Source organism: Triticum urartu, unplaced genomic scaffold (assembly GCF_003073215.2).
Source record: "Triticum urartu cultivar G1812 unplaced genomic scaffold, Tu2.1 TuUngrouped_contig_5787, whole genome shotgun sequence".
Taxonomy (NCBI): Eukaryota; Viridiplantae; Streptophyta; class Magnoliopsida; order Poales; family Poaceae; genus Triticum; species Triticum urartu.
The window spans coordinates 1-21,361 of record NW_024116491.1 but is presented as its reverse complement, the minus strand read 5'-3'; the positions used below and the strand labels follow the sequence as shown (position 1 = coordinate 21,361).

At 39.3% G+C, this 21,361-nt stretch overlaps 1 protein-coding gene across 1 annotated transcript; it reads left to right on the top strand.

Moving 5' to 3' along the window:
- The first annotated feature begins 6 nt into the window (after window positions 1–6).
- On the top strand, window positions 7–20,769 carry LOC125529707 (callose synthase 3-like). Its single transcript, XM_048694135.1, is given in 44 exon segments — window positions 7–265; window positions 359–600; window positions 861–923; window positions 926–945; window positions 1,295–1,419; window positions 1,497–1,590; window positions 1,722–1,832; window positions 1,926–2,042; window positions 2,166–2,258; window positions 2,429–2,520; window positions 3,527–3,653; window positions 4,450–4,587; window positions 4,686–4,762; window positions 4,829–4,919; window positions 5,979–6,095; window positions 6,290–6,407; window positions 7,175–7,509; window positions 8,363–8,415; window positions 8,524–8,584; window positions 10,182–10,263; window positions 11,413–11,462; window positions 11,614–11,700; window positions 11,960–12,097; window positions 12,195–12,292; window positions 12,375–12,459; window positions 12,547–12,707; window positions 12,819–12,942; window positions 13,818–13,915; window positions 14,050–14,188; window positions 14,384–14,535; window positions 14,800–14,909; window positions 15,010–15,126; window positions 15,258–15,326; window positions 15,458–15,638; window positions 16,134–16,281; window positions 16,926–17,045; window positions 17,144–17,259; window positions 17,344–17,427; window positions 18,097–18,209; window positions 18,379–18,608; window positions 18,847–19,644; window positions 19,725–19,775; window positions 19,923–20,108; window positions 20,232–20,769. Coding segments are annotated over 43 exon segments (5,823 nt in total). The 5' UTR covers window positions 7–265; window positions 359–395; the 3' UTR covers window positions 20,481–20,769.
- Window positions 20,770–21,361: the final 592 nt, after the last annotated feature.

The window sequence follows — 21,361 nt, the reverse complement described above, 5'->3', positions numbered from 1 at the left end:
GCGACCCGCCTCGTCTCTTGCCGCTTTTCTAGAAGCTTCGAGGAGGTTCTACAGCTTCCCTTGCCGAGCTTCTCGTCTCGTCTCGTGTCATTCCAGGTCCTCGAGCGCCGCGGAGTGCGCTAACTTTTCCGGAATTCAGGGAATCTCACGCATGGGCTAGGCCTGGAGCTCGATTTTTTCCAGGCGATTGGTGCAGCTGTTCGAGGAGTTCAGTTCCTCTCATGCCCGAATTTTGCTGGTGGAATCGGTTGGCCAGAGGAGCAAGGTAATGCCCCTCCTTCTAGAACCTTCTGGAACCGTGGTCTTGATGTACTGTATGCTCAGCTCCGCCCCAATCTCTCTGCGTGTGTGCGTTCAGGTTAGCACGGTGACGGGAAGCGAGGAGACTGATCGCGATGACGTCCCTGTCGCGGACGCTCTCCCGGGCCGGCCCGATGCAGCCGCCGGGGCCTCGCCGGATTCTGAGGACGCAGACCGCCGTCAACCTCGGCGAGCCCATCTTCGACAGCGAGGTGGTGCCGTCGTCGCTCGTGGAGATCGCGCCCATCCTCCGTGTCGCCAACGAGGTCGAGGCGGCCAACCCCCGCGTCGCCTACCTCTGTAAGCTACTACTATTCCTCTCCTCTGCTTTTTTCAGCACTGCCACACGCATACTGTCAGGTGTCAACACAGCACTCTGCTAAACTGTACTAGTGCTGTCTTCTTCTATTGAAGAAGTAGTGAACCATATTTGGTGCCACTTATGGCATGCCTCAATGCTAGTCATGTCCATCAGCTTAGGCCTATAATTGCCCATTATTGTTCTGTTACTTCATCTTGTGCTGCATCACATTAATGTGCCTGTCTGCAATAATGGGCAGGTCGATTCTATGCATTCGAAAAGGCTCACAGATTGGATCCGACTTCAAGCGGTCGAGGTGTCCGACTCTACAACGGCTCGAAAGGGTACGAGTTTGTTTTCAGTTCTTCTGTTTGCATTAGCTCAGTAGCCACCACCTACAGATGACCTGCCCATCGAATGCCAAATTGGATTCTTCGCCGCGTGCTCCATTTTTGTCCACCACTTCATGTTAGATTTTGAACAGTCGCTGCACATGCTAATACTTGCATAGTTTTGGATGGTCTTGTGAGTGTGAATTTCGCGTTGTGCTTGAGAAGAGTTATATGAGATTAGATTTCATCAGACAACATGGAGAACCTTTAGGTGACATCAGTGTCCTGTTTGAATTCTAAACCCATCCATTTTATCTGATTATACATTTCATAGCCTGTTCATTTTTTTTGTGCCCATTAGGAGAATGTGCCCACCTTGACCGGAAGGGCCCAAAAGAGCGATGCACGGGAAATACAGACCTTCTATCGACACTACTACAAAAAATATATTCAGGCACTTCAAAATGCTTCTGACCAAGGGGATCGGTACATTACTTTGTCTATTTGATAATGCTCCTTTGTTAATTGATTTTGTCGCCAAGAGATTCTCTTTCTGCATGCAGTTCCCAACTTACCAAAGCATACCAGACCGCCAATGTTCTGTTTGAGGTTTTAAAAGCAGTCACTCAACAACATGCTGTTGAAGTTGACGATGAGGTATAGCCTAACAAGTTATTTGCTCCCCTTTCATGGTGCTGCACTGTAATCACCAATTAGATTTTGTATGGAAATTGCCACTATAACAATTGATAATTAACAGTTACCAATTTAATTTTGTATGTTCTTAGATCTTGGAAACTGCTGATAAGGTTAAAGAGAAGACAAAAATCTACATCCCTTTTAACATTCTGCCTCTTGATCCTGACAGTGGCAACCAGGCAGTCATGAAATTTCCTGAGGTTTCCTTTTTCTGCCCTTTCTCTTTGTCAAAATATCCTGTTGACTTAATGTTGTCCAAGTGAAGTATTTATGGTGCTTTTTCTACCTTTAAGATACAAGCTGCTGCTTCTGCTCTTCGCAATACTAGAGGCCTTCCACTACCCAAAAATTACGAGAGTAAGGTTAACGAGGACCTCTTGGATTGGCTACAAGCTATGTTTGGCTTTCAGGAAAGGCAGTCTAGATTTAACTTCTGTTATTGTCTAACCTGTTTAGGTTTTATATTGTTGATGTTGACATTTAACCAATTCGTTTTCTGATGTTTGATGTATCATTAATCTCTTGACATGCAGACAGATAATGTTTCTAATCAGAGGGAGCATTTGATTTTACTTCTTGCTAACATACATATACGGAAACATCCAAAGACCGATGAACACTCAAAGGTGTTTTTCTTTCTGTAGGCACTTGGAGCATTTGATTTTACTTCTTGCTAACATACATATACAGATGTTCCCCTTACCTTTCTTATGTTTCCGTAACATTTATCTTCTGTTCCTGTTAATATACCTTTTTACTTTATTAGAGATCTAATGGTTAACGATTGCCGCCTCAGTTGGAGGACAATGCGCTTGATGAAGTGATGAAAAAGTTATTTAAGAACTACAAGAAGTGGTGCACATATCATGATCGCAAGAGTAGCCTTTGGTAAATTCCTGAGAAACCTTTCTATTATCCTAATTGTTCATTTGTGACTTTTGATTTATTCTGCCTTTTTACTGTTTATATTTAAAGTTATTTATTGGAGATTGATTCTTTTGTTATGTTTCCTTGCGTCTTCTTGATGGACTTAAAGCATTAGGACTTGGTAAAATTATTATGAAAATCGCATACAAATATATAAAGTGGAATTGACATTTTTGCAATTTTTTTTCTTTAATACTAAAAAATTGCAAAAGTTTACCCACTATAAAGCATATTAAACATGGAGGTATAAATTGTGGACACATAATCTGAACGGGGTTACAACTGTAATGCTTGTTCTTGCCGCACACAGTTTCAAACCACATGTCGTCCACCCTACCAATCGAAGTAAAACGTTGCCTGTCACCTTCTTTTCTCGGCTTCCTTGTCTGGCAGCAAAATCAACACTTGTGTATGCACCGTAAATACACACAAATATGGAAAGTAGATGGAACAAATAAAACAATTTTCTGAACATGATACCCTCATTGCCTTTAAATCTTCATAGGCAGCAGCCATAGCGCTTATCCAATCAACTTAGGGGTCTTTCTGGTGTTTTTGGTACTTGTAAGTCATGAATGATATGTAGAATCAACTAAAAAAAAGTGGGTGCGTGTGTAGGTGTGTCAGAGAAGGAACCTAGCAGACACCAAACGTATTTGGGGTGTAACCCTACCTGTTCATGTACTTCCATCATGTGTGCCTGGGTTGGACATCAGTGTTAGTTATCCACTCAATTTGGTTAACTATATAATAGCTAGAGTGAATCAAAATAGATTAGGTTTTCTCAATTATCAAATGTTTTGTTTTGTTATGATTTTAATGTCAGATAATGAAAGAGATGTAAGAATAGACAAACTTTCGAAGTTAGAAAATGAGCATTGAGTTTTTTCTCAAAATGTACAAATAAGACTGCTGTGCTCCACGGTTACTCATTTCTGATTCTCTGTTGTGTCTTTCTCAACTATAGGTTGCCAACAATTCAGCAAGAGGTGCAACAACGGAAATTACTCTATATTGGTCTATACCTTCTTATCTGGGGGGAAGCTGCAAATTTGCGATTTTTGCCAGAATGTCTTTGCTACATATATCATCATGTATGGTGTGGACAAATAATAATAACTCTCTTCATCTCGAGTTCTCATTCTTCCTTGAAAAAATCTGTTATAGTTAGCTGTCTGATTTGCTTTACTAACATCTTGTATTTAGTTAGGTTACTCTTTAATTTCCCATTAATGGTAATCAAGTCGTTCATGCTCGTCATCTCTTTTTCGGACTGCTATAGTCTATATGAAAAATCCTTTACTTTTTCTAATGAATAGCAATAAGCAATGAAGTTCTTCTATGTAAACTGATTCATGCAACACCGCCAATCAACTTGGTGTCCGCCATTTTAAACAATTGACTGACGCTTATATTCTTATGTCCATATCCATTTGACCCATGAACACATCCTCGGTTGGTGCAAAAGAAAACTGTGGTGTAACCATTTTGGACATATTTTCATTATTTTGCTAGACCCTACTTGAAATTGTTCGAGTTATTGAGGGAATACTGAATAACCAGCTAGTAACTTTAGGGAGTACATGTGCTATTAGCTTAATTGTACAATCGAGCTTATCGGAGGCATAATGTAATGGCTGTGAATGTGTGACTAGAGTTCAGTGTCATCTCTATGCTAATGTGGTTGTTTTCTTTCAAAGATCTGTTGACTAGTAGTGGAGTGCTTGCAGAGTTCAGGGCTTGCATCATAAAGTGCTACAATTGTTATTTCTATTTTAAGAATGTAGTCAGCCGTGCATCTTTAAATTGTAACGTGCCCACAAAAATGTTCATCTTCAACTATCATAGCTTGGCAAGGGGCTGACAATTCTTGCTCTTACATTTTTATAGATGGCATTTGAAATGTATGGTATGCTAGCTGGAAATGTGAGTGCCATGACAGGCGAATATGTGAAGCCAGCCTATGGCGGTGATAAAGAAGCCTTTCTAAAAAAGATTGTCACTCCAATTTACTGTACCATTGCGCAGGTACACTTTGGCTTTGCTCTCAAACATCATTTGACTGTCTAACTTGTGTCTGATGCTTCTTCACTTGCTAGATATAAGTATTCCACCCTCATTTTCAGGAAGCTGAAAGGAGCAAAAGAGAAAAAGGGAATCATTCTCAGTGGAGAAACTACGATGATCTTAACGAATTTTTTTGGTATTAGTTTTTATTACTTCCTACTTTATACCCTGCTTTCTAGATTTTATATTTGTTTATTTGCAGGTCTGCTGACTGCTTTCGGCTAGGTTGGCCTATGCGAGCTGATGCTGATTTCTTTTGTCAACCTTTAAAGCCAGTTGATGAAAGAAATGAAGTAAGTCCATTTCAACATGAAATATTTGTACATGCTTTTGGTAGAACTTAAAACATTTTACATGTCATTGGGCTCGTTGCAAATGCTGACTTATTTGTCTATGGCACTGCCGTCAGTTTTCCTCTACTAGTGTAACTTTTTGCAAAAAAAACTACAGTACCAGTCCAACTTAAATAGCAGCATTGCACGGATCTGGCGCAAGTGTTTGTGCCAGCAACAAGTGATGCACCTTGGAGTTTCCAACAATCAATCATGAAAACTTCTTGGATGTAGAAGGTGCTATAATGTGCTGCATTTTTCTGTTCAAAATGTATATCATGTAAAAAGCAAAGATAAATGAATAGGGCGGCACTATCCATTTATCTTTTTTTACAGTATACAAATGCTTGTATTTTTGCATGAATTTTGCAGGTCCCCTATTATAGCATGCTCTACTCCATGATTTTTTTCATGATTATTAATTGGGAACTCCAATATCCGTCACCAACAGGGCTTGTGGACCCAACTGCTTGCGCCAAAATAGTATTGTACTAAACACATATATCAGAGAGTTTGAAAACACAGCTTTATGCCAAAAATAATTCCAAACAGCATAGGGAACGACCCTGTTAAGTATATTTCTCCAAATCATAAGCTGCATTGCTAACCTCCCTCGGGTGCCATCACTGCTGACATGCATGCTGCATGACGCCTTGTGGGTGGGCCCACCACTTGCTGAGCTTTCGAGGCTAGTCCAATATGCATTTACAGAGATTGCATCCAGGCAATGGATGAAGCGTTTAGGTAGGTGGAGGGAGGTAGCATGAGTCGAGGAGAACTCTGCTGCCAATTATAGCCAATTGAGAAAACGCACTGAGTGTAACGGTAATGACATAAAAAATAAATCAAAATAAGTCTCTGCAGTATACGACAACCTTTACAGCGGCATATAAAGTAGGTCAAGGTTTAGCAGTGGCATATACCAAAATGTCCCTTTTAGGATCTATTTCATGTCATCATGCTATGTCCTTATTTCATTGAAGTACAACAACAACAACTAGTGTAACTGTTTATTTGCAGAGCACAATAAGAGCTGACAAGCAGAAAGGGAAGGTCAATTTTGTGGAGCTGCGCTCGTTTTGGCACATATTCAGGAGTTTCGATAGAATGTGGAGCTTCTTTATTCTAGCTCTTCAGGTATTTACTTCCACTTTGGTGGTAACTATCTGTCTTCGCAGATTTCACATCCGTCATTTTGTGCATACCTTTGCAGAGTCAAATGCTTTAGTTGAGAAGTGCTTTTATATGCAAGGCACTTAAACAACCTATGGTAGGTTAGATAGATGAAATACCATTTTCAGCTTAATATAATATTGATTTTTTAATGCCAGATTATGGTTATTCTTGCTTGGAGTGAAGAAGGGTCATTAGGTAATATTTTTGATCCTCTGGTTTTCAAGGAGATCTTGAGCATCTTTATCACTTCTTCTATACTAAATCTTGGAAAAGGTATGGGATCTTGATAACCAACCTGCTACAGTGACTCTTTTATATTTTATTCCTTAACCTTTTTTAGCTCACATCCTAATTTTACTTGATTGTGTATTCTTTCCCCGCTCTTTCTCTTCGAGTGCGAGCATGCCACATATGCTTCTTCTCCCTCTTCATACATGTAACTGGCTGTGTAGAATATCACTTTTTTAAGCGAACGACTAAAGTTTTGTTTAATTTCATTGCATAAGGAGTCTGTTAACAAACAAACCATGAAAAGAGGAAAAAAATGAAGACCAAAAGCCTCTCCCCCTGATATAAGAGCCTGTAGATTCTTAGCATTGGTGATGTACAGATGTACTTGCTCTTGCTCATCCTTAATCTCGGTTACAGTCACAAGTGGCGTGCTGCTGAAGTTCTGGGAAACCCTGGCACCACATTCTTCTAACTTTCTCATGAGACAGGCATGATTAGGTTCGCAGCACAATATCATCTCTGAATATGAAACAGAGTAAATTATGCCTATATGCTGTTACCATTTGGGAATGGGTGGATTAGTTGAATAAGTTTAGAATCGGTCAAAGGAATGTGTCATGATAGAAGTTTTACAATGAAAATTGGCTATGGAGGAAGTTCAACTTGGAGTCACCCAGTGGCCCAAACTCATAATGTGTAGCACTAATATCTTTCAGCGAGCATAAAGCTGTACTGCCAGCGTTCATGATTGTTATGTAGTTTAGTCAAATTCAGCTGTGATTTGAATGCTCATTTGTATTTATTTACAGCTACACTTGACATAATCTTTAATTGGAGGGCCAGGAGAACGATGGAATTTATGGTCAAACTGAGATATGTCCTGAAGTTCATATTGGCAGCTATGTGGGTGGTACTTCTGTCAGTTACATATGCATACACCTGGGAGAAACCGACAGGAATTATTAGGACCATCAAAAACTGGTTCGGAAATGGTCCAGATCAACCATCACTCTTCATCATTGCAGTAGTCGTATACTTGTTGCCCGATATGCTAGCTGCTGTACTTTTCGCTCTTCCATTACTACGCCGGAAACTTGAAGGTTCAGATTATAAACTCATGAGATTGATCATGTGGTGGTCTCAGGTAATTTACATTTGAGTGAATTTTACTTATCTCTCTACCACTCTGTATCTTATAAATTGGAGTTGGTGGTGGTAGTGGTCAGTTCACTTCCCCACTCCATCCCAATCGCCCTGATCCATCTAGAACCCACCATACCCCTCCAATTTGAAGAAAAACAAATCATACCTTGCAATGGTGCTCACATCGCTGCGGCAGTTACACAAGTGCAGTGTTGGCTGCTTGATTGAGTTTCTTTATTGGTTGTAATAGACTACTAATCCAGTACGACTGAATTGTTTCTTGTGGTTCCTTAGCAATGGATGCGCGTTATGCTAGTGAAAATTAAATTTGTGCTACTATTTCATTTACCAAAGCTAACATTGCCTTAAACCATCAAGAATATAATCCTTTTATGTTCTGCACTTCCCTCGAGTACTTATATGATGGGAAACAAACTGTGTCTATATGACTGCAAAAACTTTAAAAAGTGACTGTAGAATGAAATTGATTTGTTTTCGGTAAGCTGAATATCATTCTGTTAAAATAAAATAATGCTAAGGTAAAGTTGATATTTAAAATCAAATATATAAAATGATAACATTGAAAATGCAGGTTTTTAAAGTTATGTAAATCCAAAGCAATTATGTATAAAATGTCTACAAATATACAATAATTTTAAAAATATTAATATTCTGAGTTATTATAGTTTTGGTTTTGAATTTGGTTCTTAGTTTTTAAGATACATCTCGGTGTAATGTACTCTTTGACATTGATGCCACATATGAATTGTCCCCTGAAATTTCAATAGAAGTTATACAATTTATTTACTAAATCAAGTTGAACATTGTGAACTTATGTTGTTGTATTTATGCAGACTCGCCTGTTTGTTGGTAGGGGAATGCATGAAAGTGCCTTTTCACTTTTCATGTAAGCGCCCGTATGTTAGTGTTCACTACATACTGAATCCAGGATAATCAACAATACATATGTACTTGGTTGTATATTGAGATGTGGTTCTTGTTTCGTTTTTTTCAGGTACACCATGTTTTGGGTTGCTCTTCTTTTGACAAAGTTCGTATTTAGCTACTATGTCGAGGTGATTATACACACATACCAATTTATCTTCCTTTTTATGTCAATAATGTTGAACTATATGTAGATTGCCTAACTTCGTACATCAGTTTGGACTTTTGATTCTACTGGTTGGTGCATGAAACTTAATATGGTATTAGAGCCAAGAGGTCTTGGGTCCAAGTCTCAGATTTCACAATTTAATTGCCTGCCCTTTTTCTGTACACGTTTAGGCCTTATCTAGCCACATGTGAGAGGGGTGTTGAAGTATAAATGCATTGCCCAACCTTCTCCCAGTTCGAACTTTTGGCTCTACCTGTTGGTACATGAAACTTGATATGGTAGTGGAGCCAAGGGGTTTTGGTTTTTTCACAATTTAAATTAATTTTTTGCTTGTCCTCTTTCTATCCACATTTAGGCCTTATCGAGCCACACGTGAGAGGGGGTGTTGAAGGTTCTACTGGGTTGGTGCATGAAACTTAATAAATACTCCCTCCGTCCCAAAATAAGTGACTCAACTTTGTACTAACTTTTAGTACAAAGTTGAGTCACTTATTTTGGGACGGAGGGAGTAACATTCAGCCAAAATCAGTGAAAGAATTTTTTTTGTGGTCAAGCTAGTCGTGTTTGGCCAGAGAGGTCACTCGTAGTAATTTACATTTTGTTACTTACCATTTTTTTTGGAATATTAACTTACTACGCATCCTACATGGCAGAACAACAATTTGAGTGTCTACTGATTTGTAATAGATTGTTAGCTTTGGTTTAAATAGCGTGTACCCGAAGTGTAGTACAGTAGTAGCTAGTGTTTTTATAATCGGTAGTAGGGCAGTCAATCGTAAAGTAAAACATCTAAATCGTATGGCCTAATATAACTATTCCACATATATAAGATAATTGATCATAAAAGCTAGCTTGACCGTAGAAAGGGGCAAAATTCTTCTAGATGGTCCAGTTAGGTCCTTGCACCTATTCCTGAAAAAAAGGTCCTTAATACTTCAAAACTTGCATAGATCCTTACTTACCAAAGAAGTGTTTGCACCATGATCCGACATTGAATTAAGGTATGGGATTAATGATCCTGAAGTGGCTTCCAATTGTTGCTTTGGCAATTGGCATACATCTATCTATAAAATTCCAAATGCACCTCAATATTAAACCTCCATTTTTAGTTGCTACTGTACTTGCAACTATATAATCTAATAGTTATAATGCCACCGGATCTTTGCACCAACCATCCATTTTAGCGTCCGACAATAGTTTTGTAGTAATGATCCAAGTGAGAAAACTTGCAAGTTTATGGATCTAAACTGGAACCTTAGGAGAGAACTGGAGATTCCAAGTTTACCAAGGTAAGCCACACTTTGTTACAACTACAAGTTTGATGAAGCTCGAGTGCAACTTTCTCACAAGCTTGTGTGTTGGAGATGTTGCACTTATAAGATAGTGCAAACCATGATGATCTAATACGTTGAAGAGTTACATTTTGAAGCCGCAGGAGTGTTTGAGCCTGATTGATTTTAAGCGATGCAATTTTTCATCTGATTTATTTTGTTTTGTTCAAATAAATTGGTATTGAACTAAATGTATCTCTAACTTAACTGTTGCACTTGTTCTTATAGATCAAGCCTCTTGTTGAACCCACCAAGGATATCATGAAATTCCCTATAAATCATTTCCGGTGGCATGAGTTTTTTCCAAGAGGTATTTATGTCTTTCTGAGATGTGAGAAGTGACAAACTTGACCCTTTATCAGAAGTTCAGCTAAAAGCGACCCTAGTCCGAAATATTAAATAAGTCTGACCTTTTTGCCCCCGGCGCTGAAGTTGGCTATGTCAGCACCATGTATCTTCGCATTGAGAAAAAGTCAACCTTGATGGTTGAAATGATGATTCACATGGCAGTGCCATTGTTATCAACATTGAGCTTTGAGAGCTCAGTGCCATTCTTTTGGCCCTGGCCAGCACCGCCAACCCATGTTATCAATTCACATGGCAGTGCCATTGTTATCAACATTGAGCTTTGAGAGCTCAGTGCCATTCTTTTGGCCCTGGCCAGCACCGCCAACCCATGTTATCAATTCACATGGCAGTGCCATTGTTATCAACATTGAGCTTTGAGAGCTCAGTGCCATTCTTTTGGCCCTGGCCAGCACCGCCAACCCATGTTATCAATTCACATGGCAGTGCCATTGTTATCAACATTGAGCTTTGAGAGCTCAGTGCCATTCTTTTGGCCCTGGCCAGCACCGCCAACCCATGTTATCAATTCACATGGCAGTGCCATTGTTATCAACATTGAGCTTTGAGAGCTCAGTGCCATTCTTTTGGCCCTGGCCAGCACCGCCAACCCATGTTACCTAGAAAAATGCATGCACACTAACATTCGAAAAAAAAACTGCACGCACTGCAGGCTGAGCACCACATGGCAACACTGCTAATATTTGCCATGCAACAGCGGCTAGAAATTCTACTTTATCTTCGATTCCTATGCATATCTCACGCACAAGGAGCCAAACTTCACCAAGAACACACCTACACCACTCACTCAGCTAACTCGGCAGTGCGATCAATGCATGTGTTACATACAACTGAACTGCTTAGGTTGGCAAATCATTCAGCACCAACGGGAATGGTGCTGAGCCGGTGATGTTGCGCTGGCCTGTGAATCGCCGTTTCTACAAATATGCTAAGTTTTCTCAACGTTAAGATGCACAGCACTGATTTGGTTAAATTTTTGGACTAGAGTTCTGTTTGACTGAACTTTCAACAGAGGGTCAATTTTGTTAAAACACTGCAGAGATGATCATTTGGTGTTTATTTGTTTATAACATTCCTAAATCATGTTATGCAGCGAAGGGAAACATTGGCGTTGTAATTTCACTTTGGGCCCCAGTCATTTTGGTAAATTCTTTTCCTTTGTTTTGTTGGAAAGTTCAATGCCTATTATGACCATGTTGCCGATTATGAAAAATAGGAGGCCGCCACTTTATGACAGTTTCACTTGCACTAGAGGAGAGCACGACAATGATTATGTGCATTTTTCCCTTTCCAGGTGTATTTCATGGACACGCAAATTTGGTATACAATCTTCTCCACTCTAGTTGGTGGAGTTTATGGTGCTTTCCAACGACTTGGCGAGGTTATCTTTTAACTGTTCAGTGATGTCTATTTACAAATTTATCAAACAGGCCACCATTACTTTTCTGTTATGGCGCGGTCCCTCTTTCATAGCGTAACACTTCTATCCCGTCATGAAGCTTTTTTGTTAACGTGACTCAGGCTCCTCAGTAGGCAGTTCTAATGATTGTAATTTCTCAAAGAAATCATTTACAAATCATATGAATGAGTTTCTCAAAGAAATCATTTACAAATATCTTTTTCTTTCCTGGATGAGACAGATCCGCACACTTGGAATGCTGCGGTCTCGCTTTGATTCAATACCTTTAGCCGTTAATGATTGTCTAGTTCCGGTTGAAACATCTGATCCAAGGCGGAAGAAAGGTCTAAGGTCTAATTTCAAGAATCGTTTCAAGGAGGTACTCATACTTCATTTACATATTATTGTGGTATTCTTGCAATTTATTGTTCGATATTAATTCTTTGAAATATATTGTTAATGATACTACATTTTAGATGACGCATGAAGACAAGGAGAAGGTAGCTGCAAGATTTGCACAGATGTGGAATGAAATTGTCTCTAGCTTCCGTGAGGAAGACCTTATAGATAACAGGTGATTAGATTGTATGAATTATAAGTTTTCAACTGCACTTTTGTCTTCTGACCATAAGCAAATGCTGTCATTTTTAACATAGGGAGAAGGAGCTGCTACTTGTTCCATATGTGGCTGATCAGGGTCTTCGTGTTACGCAGTGGCCTCCATTTTTGCTTGCCAGCATGGTTCTTCTCTGCTTTTACTTTGTTTATTTTATTTATAATTTATGGGAAGCCATCCTCATTCCCTTCTATTTATATGCAAATGGACAGGTCCCCATAGCCGTTGACATGGCGAAGGATAGCAATGGTAAAGACCGTGACTTGAAAAAGAGGATTGAAAACGATTATTATTTTTCTTGTGCAATTAAAGAATGCTATGCATCATGTAAAAACATCATCAATGATCTTGTACATGGTGAACCCGAGAAAAGGTATCTCTCCTATATACCTTTTATGAGTCCTAGACTTTATCTATTAAACTTGTGAGAAATAGTTGCCTGATCCATGGTGTACTTGATGCATTTTATTCGTGCTGCTTTCAGGGTCATAAATATTATATTTACTGAAGTTGAAAAGTGTATTGCTGAGGACAAAGTTATTACAGATTTGAATATGCAATCCCTGCCAGATCTCTACAATAAGTTTGTTGACTTGGTATTATTCTTGGTAAGTATGACATTTCCAGTTGTAAAAAACAAGGTCATAAATAATAAGTTATGTTTTTTTCTGGTTTTCTACTGAATTACGGAAAAGGTACAATTTATTTCCCCCATTTTTAGAAGTACAAATATGGATATATTGCTGGAAAGTATGCACCTCAATACAAAGCAATATCATTTTCATTTTGTGTTTTAAAGTTGCATTCTTCCTTTTCCAAGTGTTGATAGTGTACACAAATAACTGATTAATCCAATGTCTTCTCATGCCACCTTAGAACTCATTACTGGAGAACTTGTCTTTCATGAGCTTGTCTAAATACGCTGGCACAACAACTTAATCAGCAACTTATTAGCAGCAGTCTAATTTATTTTCCTGAATTTGAGCAAATCAAAATGGTCTATCTTTTTTCCAGTAACCAGATAGAAACTGGAACAGCACACTAACATGAAGCAGACATGTGTGTGTGTGTGTGTGTGTGTGTGAATACTATTCATAACACATTAGTGGTTGTTCCAATGATTTGTGCCAGCACATGACACTTTGTGTTTCTTTTGGACAATGCATGGTTACGTACTATAGCCATGACCAGTGTGCAATTTTACCTAATGTAAGACTAGCACTGCATGCATGATTCATTAAGGAAATAGCTAGACCTTTTTTAATGAAAATATCTAGACGTTTTCCTACTTGCCTATTTGTACTGATGTCGATTCGTAAGCTCATGTTGTCCTTTTGTATATCTTTCATTACATAATGCTTGTTAGACATACTACAGCATAAATGTAGTCCATTCACATGTTTGTGCAACCATATTATGCTGTTTTGCCTCATTGTGCTCATTCTTGTTTTTCATTCCTCTTTCTTTTGTTTACTGATGTCAGAAAAAGAATGATGAGAAAGACAGGGTCGCTGTGATAAAGATATTTCAAGATATGCTGGAGGTTGTAACGAGAGATATAATGGAAGACCAACTTCCTAGGTACAATGTTGTTTTAAGCATGTATAAATATCCCTGACGATGAAGTACTGCACCCTGCTATCTTACTGCTTAGAGCTCATTCTGTGAGCAGCTTATATTTGTGGTTTGTCATTGCTTCTTTTACAACATGGCAGTATTTTGGAGTCAAGTCATGGGGGTTCATATCAAAGGCCAGAGGGCATGACAGCATGGGATAATGAATATCAGTTATTTCAACCATCTGGAGCTATCAAGTTTCCACTAGAAGTCAGCACAGAGGCTTGGAAAGAAAAGGTTTTATTGAAGAAGTAACTGAAACTTCTAAAATTGTGAATGTCTCTTGTTTTCATAGACTGGGGGATCATTTCCTGACCAATTTGCTCCATTCTTAATTCCTTCCGATAATGCAATTCTTCTTGTTCCCCTTTTCTGGCGTTCTAATGAAACCGGATGTTTACCTATTGTCTAAGGATATAATCTTCACTCCAGGTGAATAGGCTGGAACTACTGCTGACGGTGAAAGAGTCTGCTATGGACGTTCCTTCAAATCTTGAAGCCAGAAGGCGTCTTACCTTTTTCACCAACTCTTTGTTTATGGATATGCCTGATGCTCCTAAAGTCCGAAACACACTTTCATTTTCGTAAGTCCTTATATGTAACTTGCACATTAATTTTACTAATCCTCTTTTGACCTTGCATGCATCACTCTTTTTGTGAAACTGTGATCAAGTATATAGATCTACCGTAGTGATTTGTTTCTGTATATTGCAAATAGAAAAATGTAATAGCACACAGCCTGAAATGATAAGGTTTTATCAACTTCCTCTTTCTTCTCTTTTCATCTGCTTATGATTCACATGTCAGATATTTCTGTTATAATGATGAGATTTTTTTTTTGTGTGTAGTGCATTGACTCCTTATTACAATGAGCATGTTCTTTTCTCCATAAAAGAGCTTGAAGAGGAAAATGAAGATGGAGTTTCCACTCTGTTCTACCTACAGAAAATTTACCCAGGTCGGGGGGAAGAGGAAGAACAATTTCTCCTTTCCAGTCATAAGTAATAAAGTATATTATGAAACAACCAGACATTTATTTTGTATGGTTATGCATACAGATGAATGGAAAAACTTCCAGGAAAGGATTGAGGAAGAACTAAAAGATGATGAAGAACTGAAGGAAGAAGCGCTTCGTCAATGGGCTTCATACAGAGGCCAAACACTAACTCGAACAGGTACAATTAATTGGTTAGCATTTATTTGTTGAATTCAGCTACATGTATCACCCTTTTTAAAACAAATGCTACATTTTCTCAATTTAACCTGATCATGCTTAATTTCAAATTATTTGATTGATCTGAAACAGTTAGAGGCATGATGTACTACCGAAAAGCTTTGGTTCTTGAAGCATTTCTAGATATGGCCAAACATGAAGGTAATATTTTTGTAGTCTCTGTTATCTCCCCAGCTAAACCCAAATGGAAAGAACGGGGGTATAACACCATTAGCAGCGCATCTTTACTAGTTCAAGCATGGTTTAATGATTGTAACATGGGTTTTCTGCAGATCTCATGGAAGGATATAAAGCAGCTGGGACAATATCGGATGAAGAGTGGAAGTCCTTGATTGCTCAGTGTGAAGCATTGGCTGATATGAAGTTCGCCTATGTGGTATCATGCCAACAATATGGAAATGACAAGCGTTCTGCTCTTTCAAATGCCCAAGACATATTACAGCTAATGAGAACGTAAATGATCCTTCTGCATATATCTGAATAACAATACAGGATATAAATTTAGTGGAATACTCATTTTCTATTGCTGTGTGAAATACCCATATCTTGATGTAACCCGCATGAAATTTTCTGACGAGTTCTAAAAAATCTCGAAATATTGGTGGGCATAGAGACAGGGATATTATATGGCACTGAGAAATTTCATGATCAAATTAGATTGCAATTCTGAGAAACAAAAATAAGGAAGCAGCTCAATGGAATAGTGCAGGAAGCCCGTAACCATATATCTCTGTGGGAACTTAAATTTTCTCTTGTTTCTCCCTGATACGGTCATGCAATTACCCAGAGCCACAACACATGCTTTCCCCCACATTTGCCTTCACAAAGTTCACAAGTTCACATAAGTGTACACTTGATTACCCATTATAATTTGATAGCATAGGAATGCCATTACTTAGAGTTTACCCTCGAAGTGTAAACTAATTGCTGGAGTTATATTTCTCGCAGGTACCCTTCTCTTCGTGTAGCATATATTGATGTGGTGGAAGATAGAGTAGGAGAGAAGCAAATTGAGACAGCTTATTACTCTACATTGGTAAAGGTTGCTCTAAATAAGGACTCTGAATCTGCGGGTCCAGTACAAAATCTTGATCAGGTAATGTTAGTTCAATTTTATCAGGCTATGGTGCGGAACTTCTGTCAAATCATGTTTGTGAAGCAAATAATTTTTACTAATAGAAAGGGCAGTGCAGAACCAAAATACCCACAGTTTGTTTTTCTGAAACTAGTATGGATCTAAAACATGTGATGGAAGATATAAAGAACACAGGCAATGCAATTCAACACTGAAGAAAAAAAAACTAGGAAAGGGGCATTCTCAACTGTATCTTCTAGGTGCTGAAAATGGTGGCAGTAATCTTCCTACTTGATTGATTCATGGACGTCATTAAACGGAAATTTAGTCTATGAAGTCTTCAAACTTATTTCTGAAATTTAGTCTATAGTTAGAAAATAAAATCAGATGGCGTAATAAAGCGGTCACTAAACTTGCCACTTATGTAGTTGTGTTTTGTGATACTTTTACTATCATTGACTGATGGAGGTACAGTTAGCAAATTCATGTTTTAAGGGTTCAAGTGACATGATTGTACAAGTTTAAAATCTCCGCTGCAATTTCTATTCACAAAACTTCTCCTTTTCCATAAAAATGTCAAGATTTCTGGATGGGTACTCTTTTTTGTTTGTATAAATGACTCATGTGACATTTCTACCATCTGGGCACATCTTTATGTTTCCAAGGTTATCTACCGGATAAAACTTCCAGGCCCTGCAATATTAGGAGAAGGAAAACCTGAAAATCAAAACCATGCAATAATTTTCACCCGTGGTGAAGGCCTGCAAACCATAGACATGAACCAGGTATCTCCCATCATGCTTATAGTGCTTTTACTTATGAAATTATACTAATGCTTCTAGTAAGAACTCATTTTCTTGTCATCATGCCATTAATTTCATAGGATAACTATATGGAAGAAGCACTTAAAATGAGAAACTTGCTTCAAGAGTTCCTTACAGAAGATGGAATCCGGCAGCCATCTATCCTTGGAGTTAGGGAGCACATTTTTACTGGCAGGTTGATTACTAATGTAGTGTACAATTGAGATTTTTTTTTCTGTTATTTATGCATCTTAAACCTCTCTTGTCTCCCATGGTGCAGTGTCTCCTCCCTTGCATGGTTTATGTCAAATCAGGAGCACAGTTTTGTGACTATTGGACAACGGCTGCTCGCAAACCCTCTGAAGTGAGATCTTCTCCTATTAACTACTCCCTCCATCCCATAATATAAGTGTTTTTGACACTTAGTGAAGTGTCAAAAACTCTCTTATATTATGGGACAGAGGGAGTATTTCACTACACATTTACTCGTACATTTCAATGATTAGAAAAATACTCTATACATTTATTCTGGCAGTGTGTCAGCTACTGTAAAAAGAGAAACACACACACACACACACACACTGTATTTATTTGAGTATCGAAGTATTTGGAAAAGTATTAATACATTCTATTCAGTCCCTTATTATTTCGCAATAGTTAGTGCGGAAAATAAGACGGGAGTGCAAGCATTCATATTTCACAAGAATCGTCATACATGCGGTTATCCAAAAATTCTGTGAGAGAGCAAGTCTTAGATCGAACTTTTATAACTACTGGGTGGAAACAGTTAAGGGCTATGAATAAAACCAAGGAAGCAGTACTTGTATCTTTCAACGTGTTGTCCACATGCACAGTGATTTCTTATGACAGGGTTATTCCTCTGTGTCGCCATTTACTTCATACCGTCCATCATTTGTGTCTACTTTCATATTGTTCTCTTCTTCCAATTCATTCATTATTTGCTTTGCTTCAACTAGCTGATCCTGCATTCTCCTTTTGAATTGTATCTAAGTTTATTACTGAATTTGTCTAGGGTTCGATTCCACTATGGCCACCCGGATGTATTTGATAGGCTTTTCCATCTAACAAGGGGTGGTGTCAGTAAGGCATCAAGGAGTATCAACTTAAGTGAAGATATTTTTGCAGGTTTGTTACATGATTTTATCGAGTGATCAATGATGTTCCTAAAATCAAGGCTTCAGGGGGTAGTGTTTATAAGAGCCAACAGGGTAGTCATTAAAGATATTTTCTTGCAAGAGATAGCAAAATAGATATCAGTATTATATTTTGATTCATATTGTCTTCAATACTTTAGGATTTAACTCAACTCTTCGTGGTGGCAATGTAACACATCATGAATATGTGCAAGTCGGCAAGGGACGAGATGTAGGACTAAATCAGATCTCCAAGTTTGAGGCTAAGGTGGCAAATGGAAATGGCGAGCAGACCCTTAGCCGTGATATCTACCGGCTTGGGCACCGGTTCGATTTCTTCAGAATGCTTTCATGCTACTTCACCACCGTGGGATTTTATTTCAGTACACTGGTATGATCACTTCGTTCTGAATATATCCATACAAGTTTCTCTGCCAAATGCAAATATGAATCTTGTTAGCCTACGAACTTCTCTCTATAGAGATTGTTTACAGCTTAAGGGGCATATTTTTCTCATTTATATTATATTGATATTGCCATCAATATGTTCACAACGACTTGTATTTTGCATTTGGAGTATATCAGTACAATGAACTATAGTTTTTTCTAACGCCTTTTACTCCTCTCAGTTGACAGTCTTCACAGTTTATGTGTTTCTGTATGGGCGCCTTTATCTTGCTCTTAGTGGACTTGAAGAAGGGCTTGCAACACAACGGAAATTCAGACATAATCATGCTCTTCAGGTTGCTCTTGCCTCGCAGTCTCTTGTTCAGCTTGGTTTTCTGATGGCCCTGCCCATGATGATGGAAATTGGCCTTGAAAAAGGATTTGGCAAGGCACTAAGTGAATTTATAATGATGAACTTGCAATTGGCATCCGTGTTCTTTACATTTTCACTTGGTACCAAGACTCACTATTATGGACGTATGTTGCTTCATGGAGGTGCTCAATACAGAAGTACCGGTAGGGGATTTGTTGTCTTTCATGCAAAGTTTGCAGAAAACTACAGGCTATATTCTCGCAGCCACTTTGTTAAAGGCATCGAGTTGATGACTCTGCTCATCGTTTATCAACTATTTGGTCAAACTTCCCACTCAACCATCGCATATATCTTTGTTACGTCCTCCATGTGGTTCCTAGTGTTGACATGGCTCTTTGCACCCTTTCTGTTCAACCCCTCGGGGTTTGAGTGGGCGAAAATTTTGGACGATTGGTCGGACTGGAATAAGTGGATCAGCAATCGTGGTGGGATTGGTGTGTCACCAGAAAAGAGCTGGGAATCCTGGTGGGAGATAGAGCAAGAGCATCTGAAGCATACAGGAACAATCGGAATCATCTTTGAGATAATTTTGTCCCTTCGGTTTTTCATATATCAGTATGGCCTCGTTTACCAGTTAACTATCGCAAAGAACAACAAAAGTATCGTGGTATGCGAGCAGTGTTTTGACTTTGACTGTGCTAGGTGGTTGGGTGGGTCTTTAACATTTTTCAATTTTGTGACTTCCAGGTTTACTTAATTTCATGGCTCGTAATTTTGGTGATGCTGGTTATTTTGAAGGTGAGAGAGTATGGTTGCTTTGTCAATAAAACATGGATCAGTCAGTACAAATGTTTATAGCGGAACATCATGATTTCCTGTCAACATTGTATTTCTGAAGGTTGCGTTGGCTAAATTCCTTTCCTAAATTGCCTACCGTCTTTTCAGATCATATCTGTCGGAAGGCGGAGGTTCGGCGCGAACTTTCAGCTGTTCTTCCGTCTGATCAAGTTCATGATATTCGTTTCGTTCTTCGCTATTTTGGTCGTGCTGATAGTACTGCTTCACATGACTATAAAAGACATACTTGTATGCTTCCTGGCATTCTTGCCCACCGGATGGGGAATACTATTGGTCAGCCATTCTCTTTCTTGTGTCTGCTTCATCATATATTTATTACTACAACGGAATGCCTGCTTCTGTTCATCTATATATGCTTCCGTTGGTTTCTTACCGTTGCTCTGTTATCACTTCCAGATTGCACAAGCTTGCAGGCCTCTTTTCCGGGTCACAGGGCTTTGGGGATCTGTCCGAGCCCTTGCGCGGGCATACGAGGTTATCATGGGGATGCTTCTGTTCACACCAATCACTGTCCTGTCATGGTTCCCCTTCGTCTCCGAGTTCCAGACGCGGATGCTGTTCAACCAGGCGTTCAGTAGAGGACTGCAGATTTCCCGGATTCTTGGCGGTCAGAAGAAGGAGAGGGCCGCTAGCACCAAAGACTAAGTTAGCTCTTCTGCCCAATTGCCTGCCATTTTCAAGATCTAGAACTTCTGCCATAAAGAAATATATAGTGCTACTTCAGAATACATAGGTTGTAGATATTCCATGATATAGAAATATTTCCTGTGATCACAGCTTCACACAAGCTGCAATGTAGGAATTGTAGTGATTTCTTGTGTAAATACTACAGCACTTTAGCAATGGCCACTGGCCAGGAGCTGGGAACATCTGTCCTTGAGTACATTGATCATGTGATGCAGCGCCGCGGGTACATGCGTGTTGCCTTTTCCCCCGTGCTACGGTAATCATTTCTTTCCCCCAGCAGTTGTGCAACTACAAGTACTTTCACCGCTTCACAAGAGTGCATGCCCTAATTTTCCGGCTGTGATAAAAGTAGCTCCAGCACGGTCTTATTTACTGCCCGCTGATGATTATTTATCCGTGCATGTTAGTGTCCTTGGTTCTTACTGCAGAGTTTAGTGTTTGGGTCTACTTGCCGTTAATTATTTTCAGATCAGAAGAGATGGTCCTGAACTTGTGAGTCGTCTGGCCCGGTGAAATTGATGAGACGGAATCCGTATGAACTGACAGCGCCAGCTCATCCGGATCGAGCTGCGAGTGGAATGGCATTTGTGGCAGGCGCACTGGCTATCCTGGGCCTCATCTCCCCGGATTTTGAAGCGCCCGGCAAATGGGCGTCAGTTGCATTTGCATGTGGTGGGGCTGCCTGCTCAGCAGCAAGGACCGACCTCGATCCAAGGACAAAGAGGAGTAAAACTCGAGAGGGGGTCACATGCATGATCTGCTCCATCCAATTTACAATTCCATTGCGCAGCGTGTAAAGTCGCCCCCGTCTCGTCGGGGGGGGGTGTTTTATTGGTGGG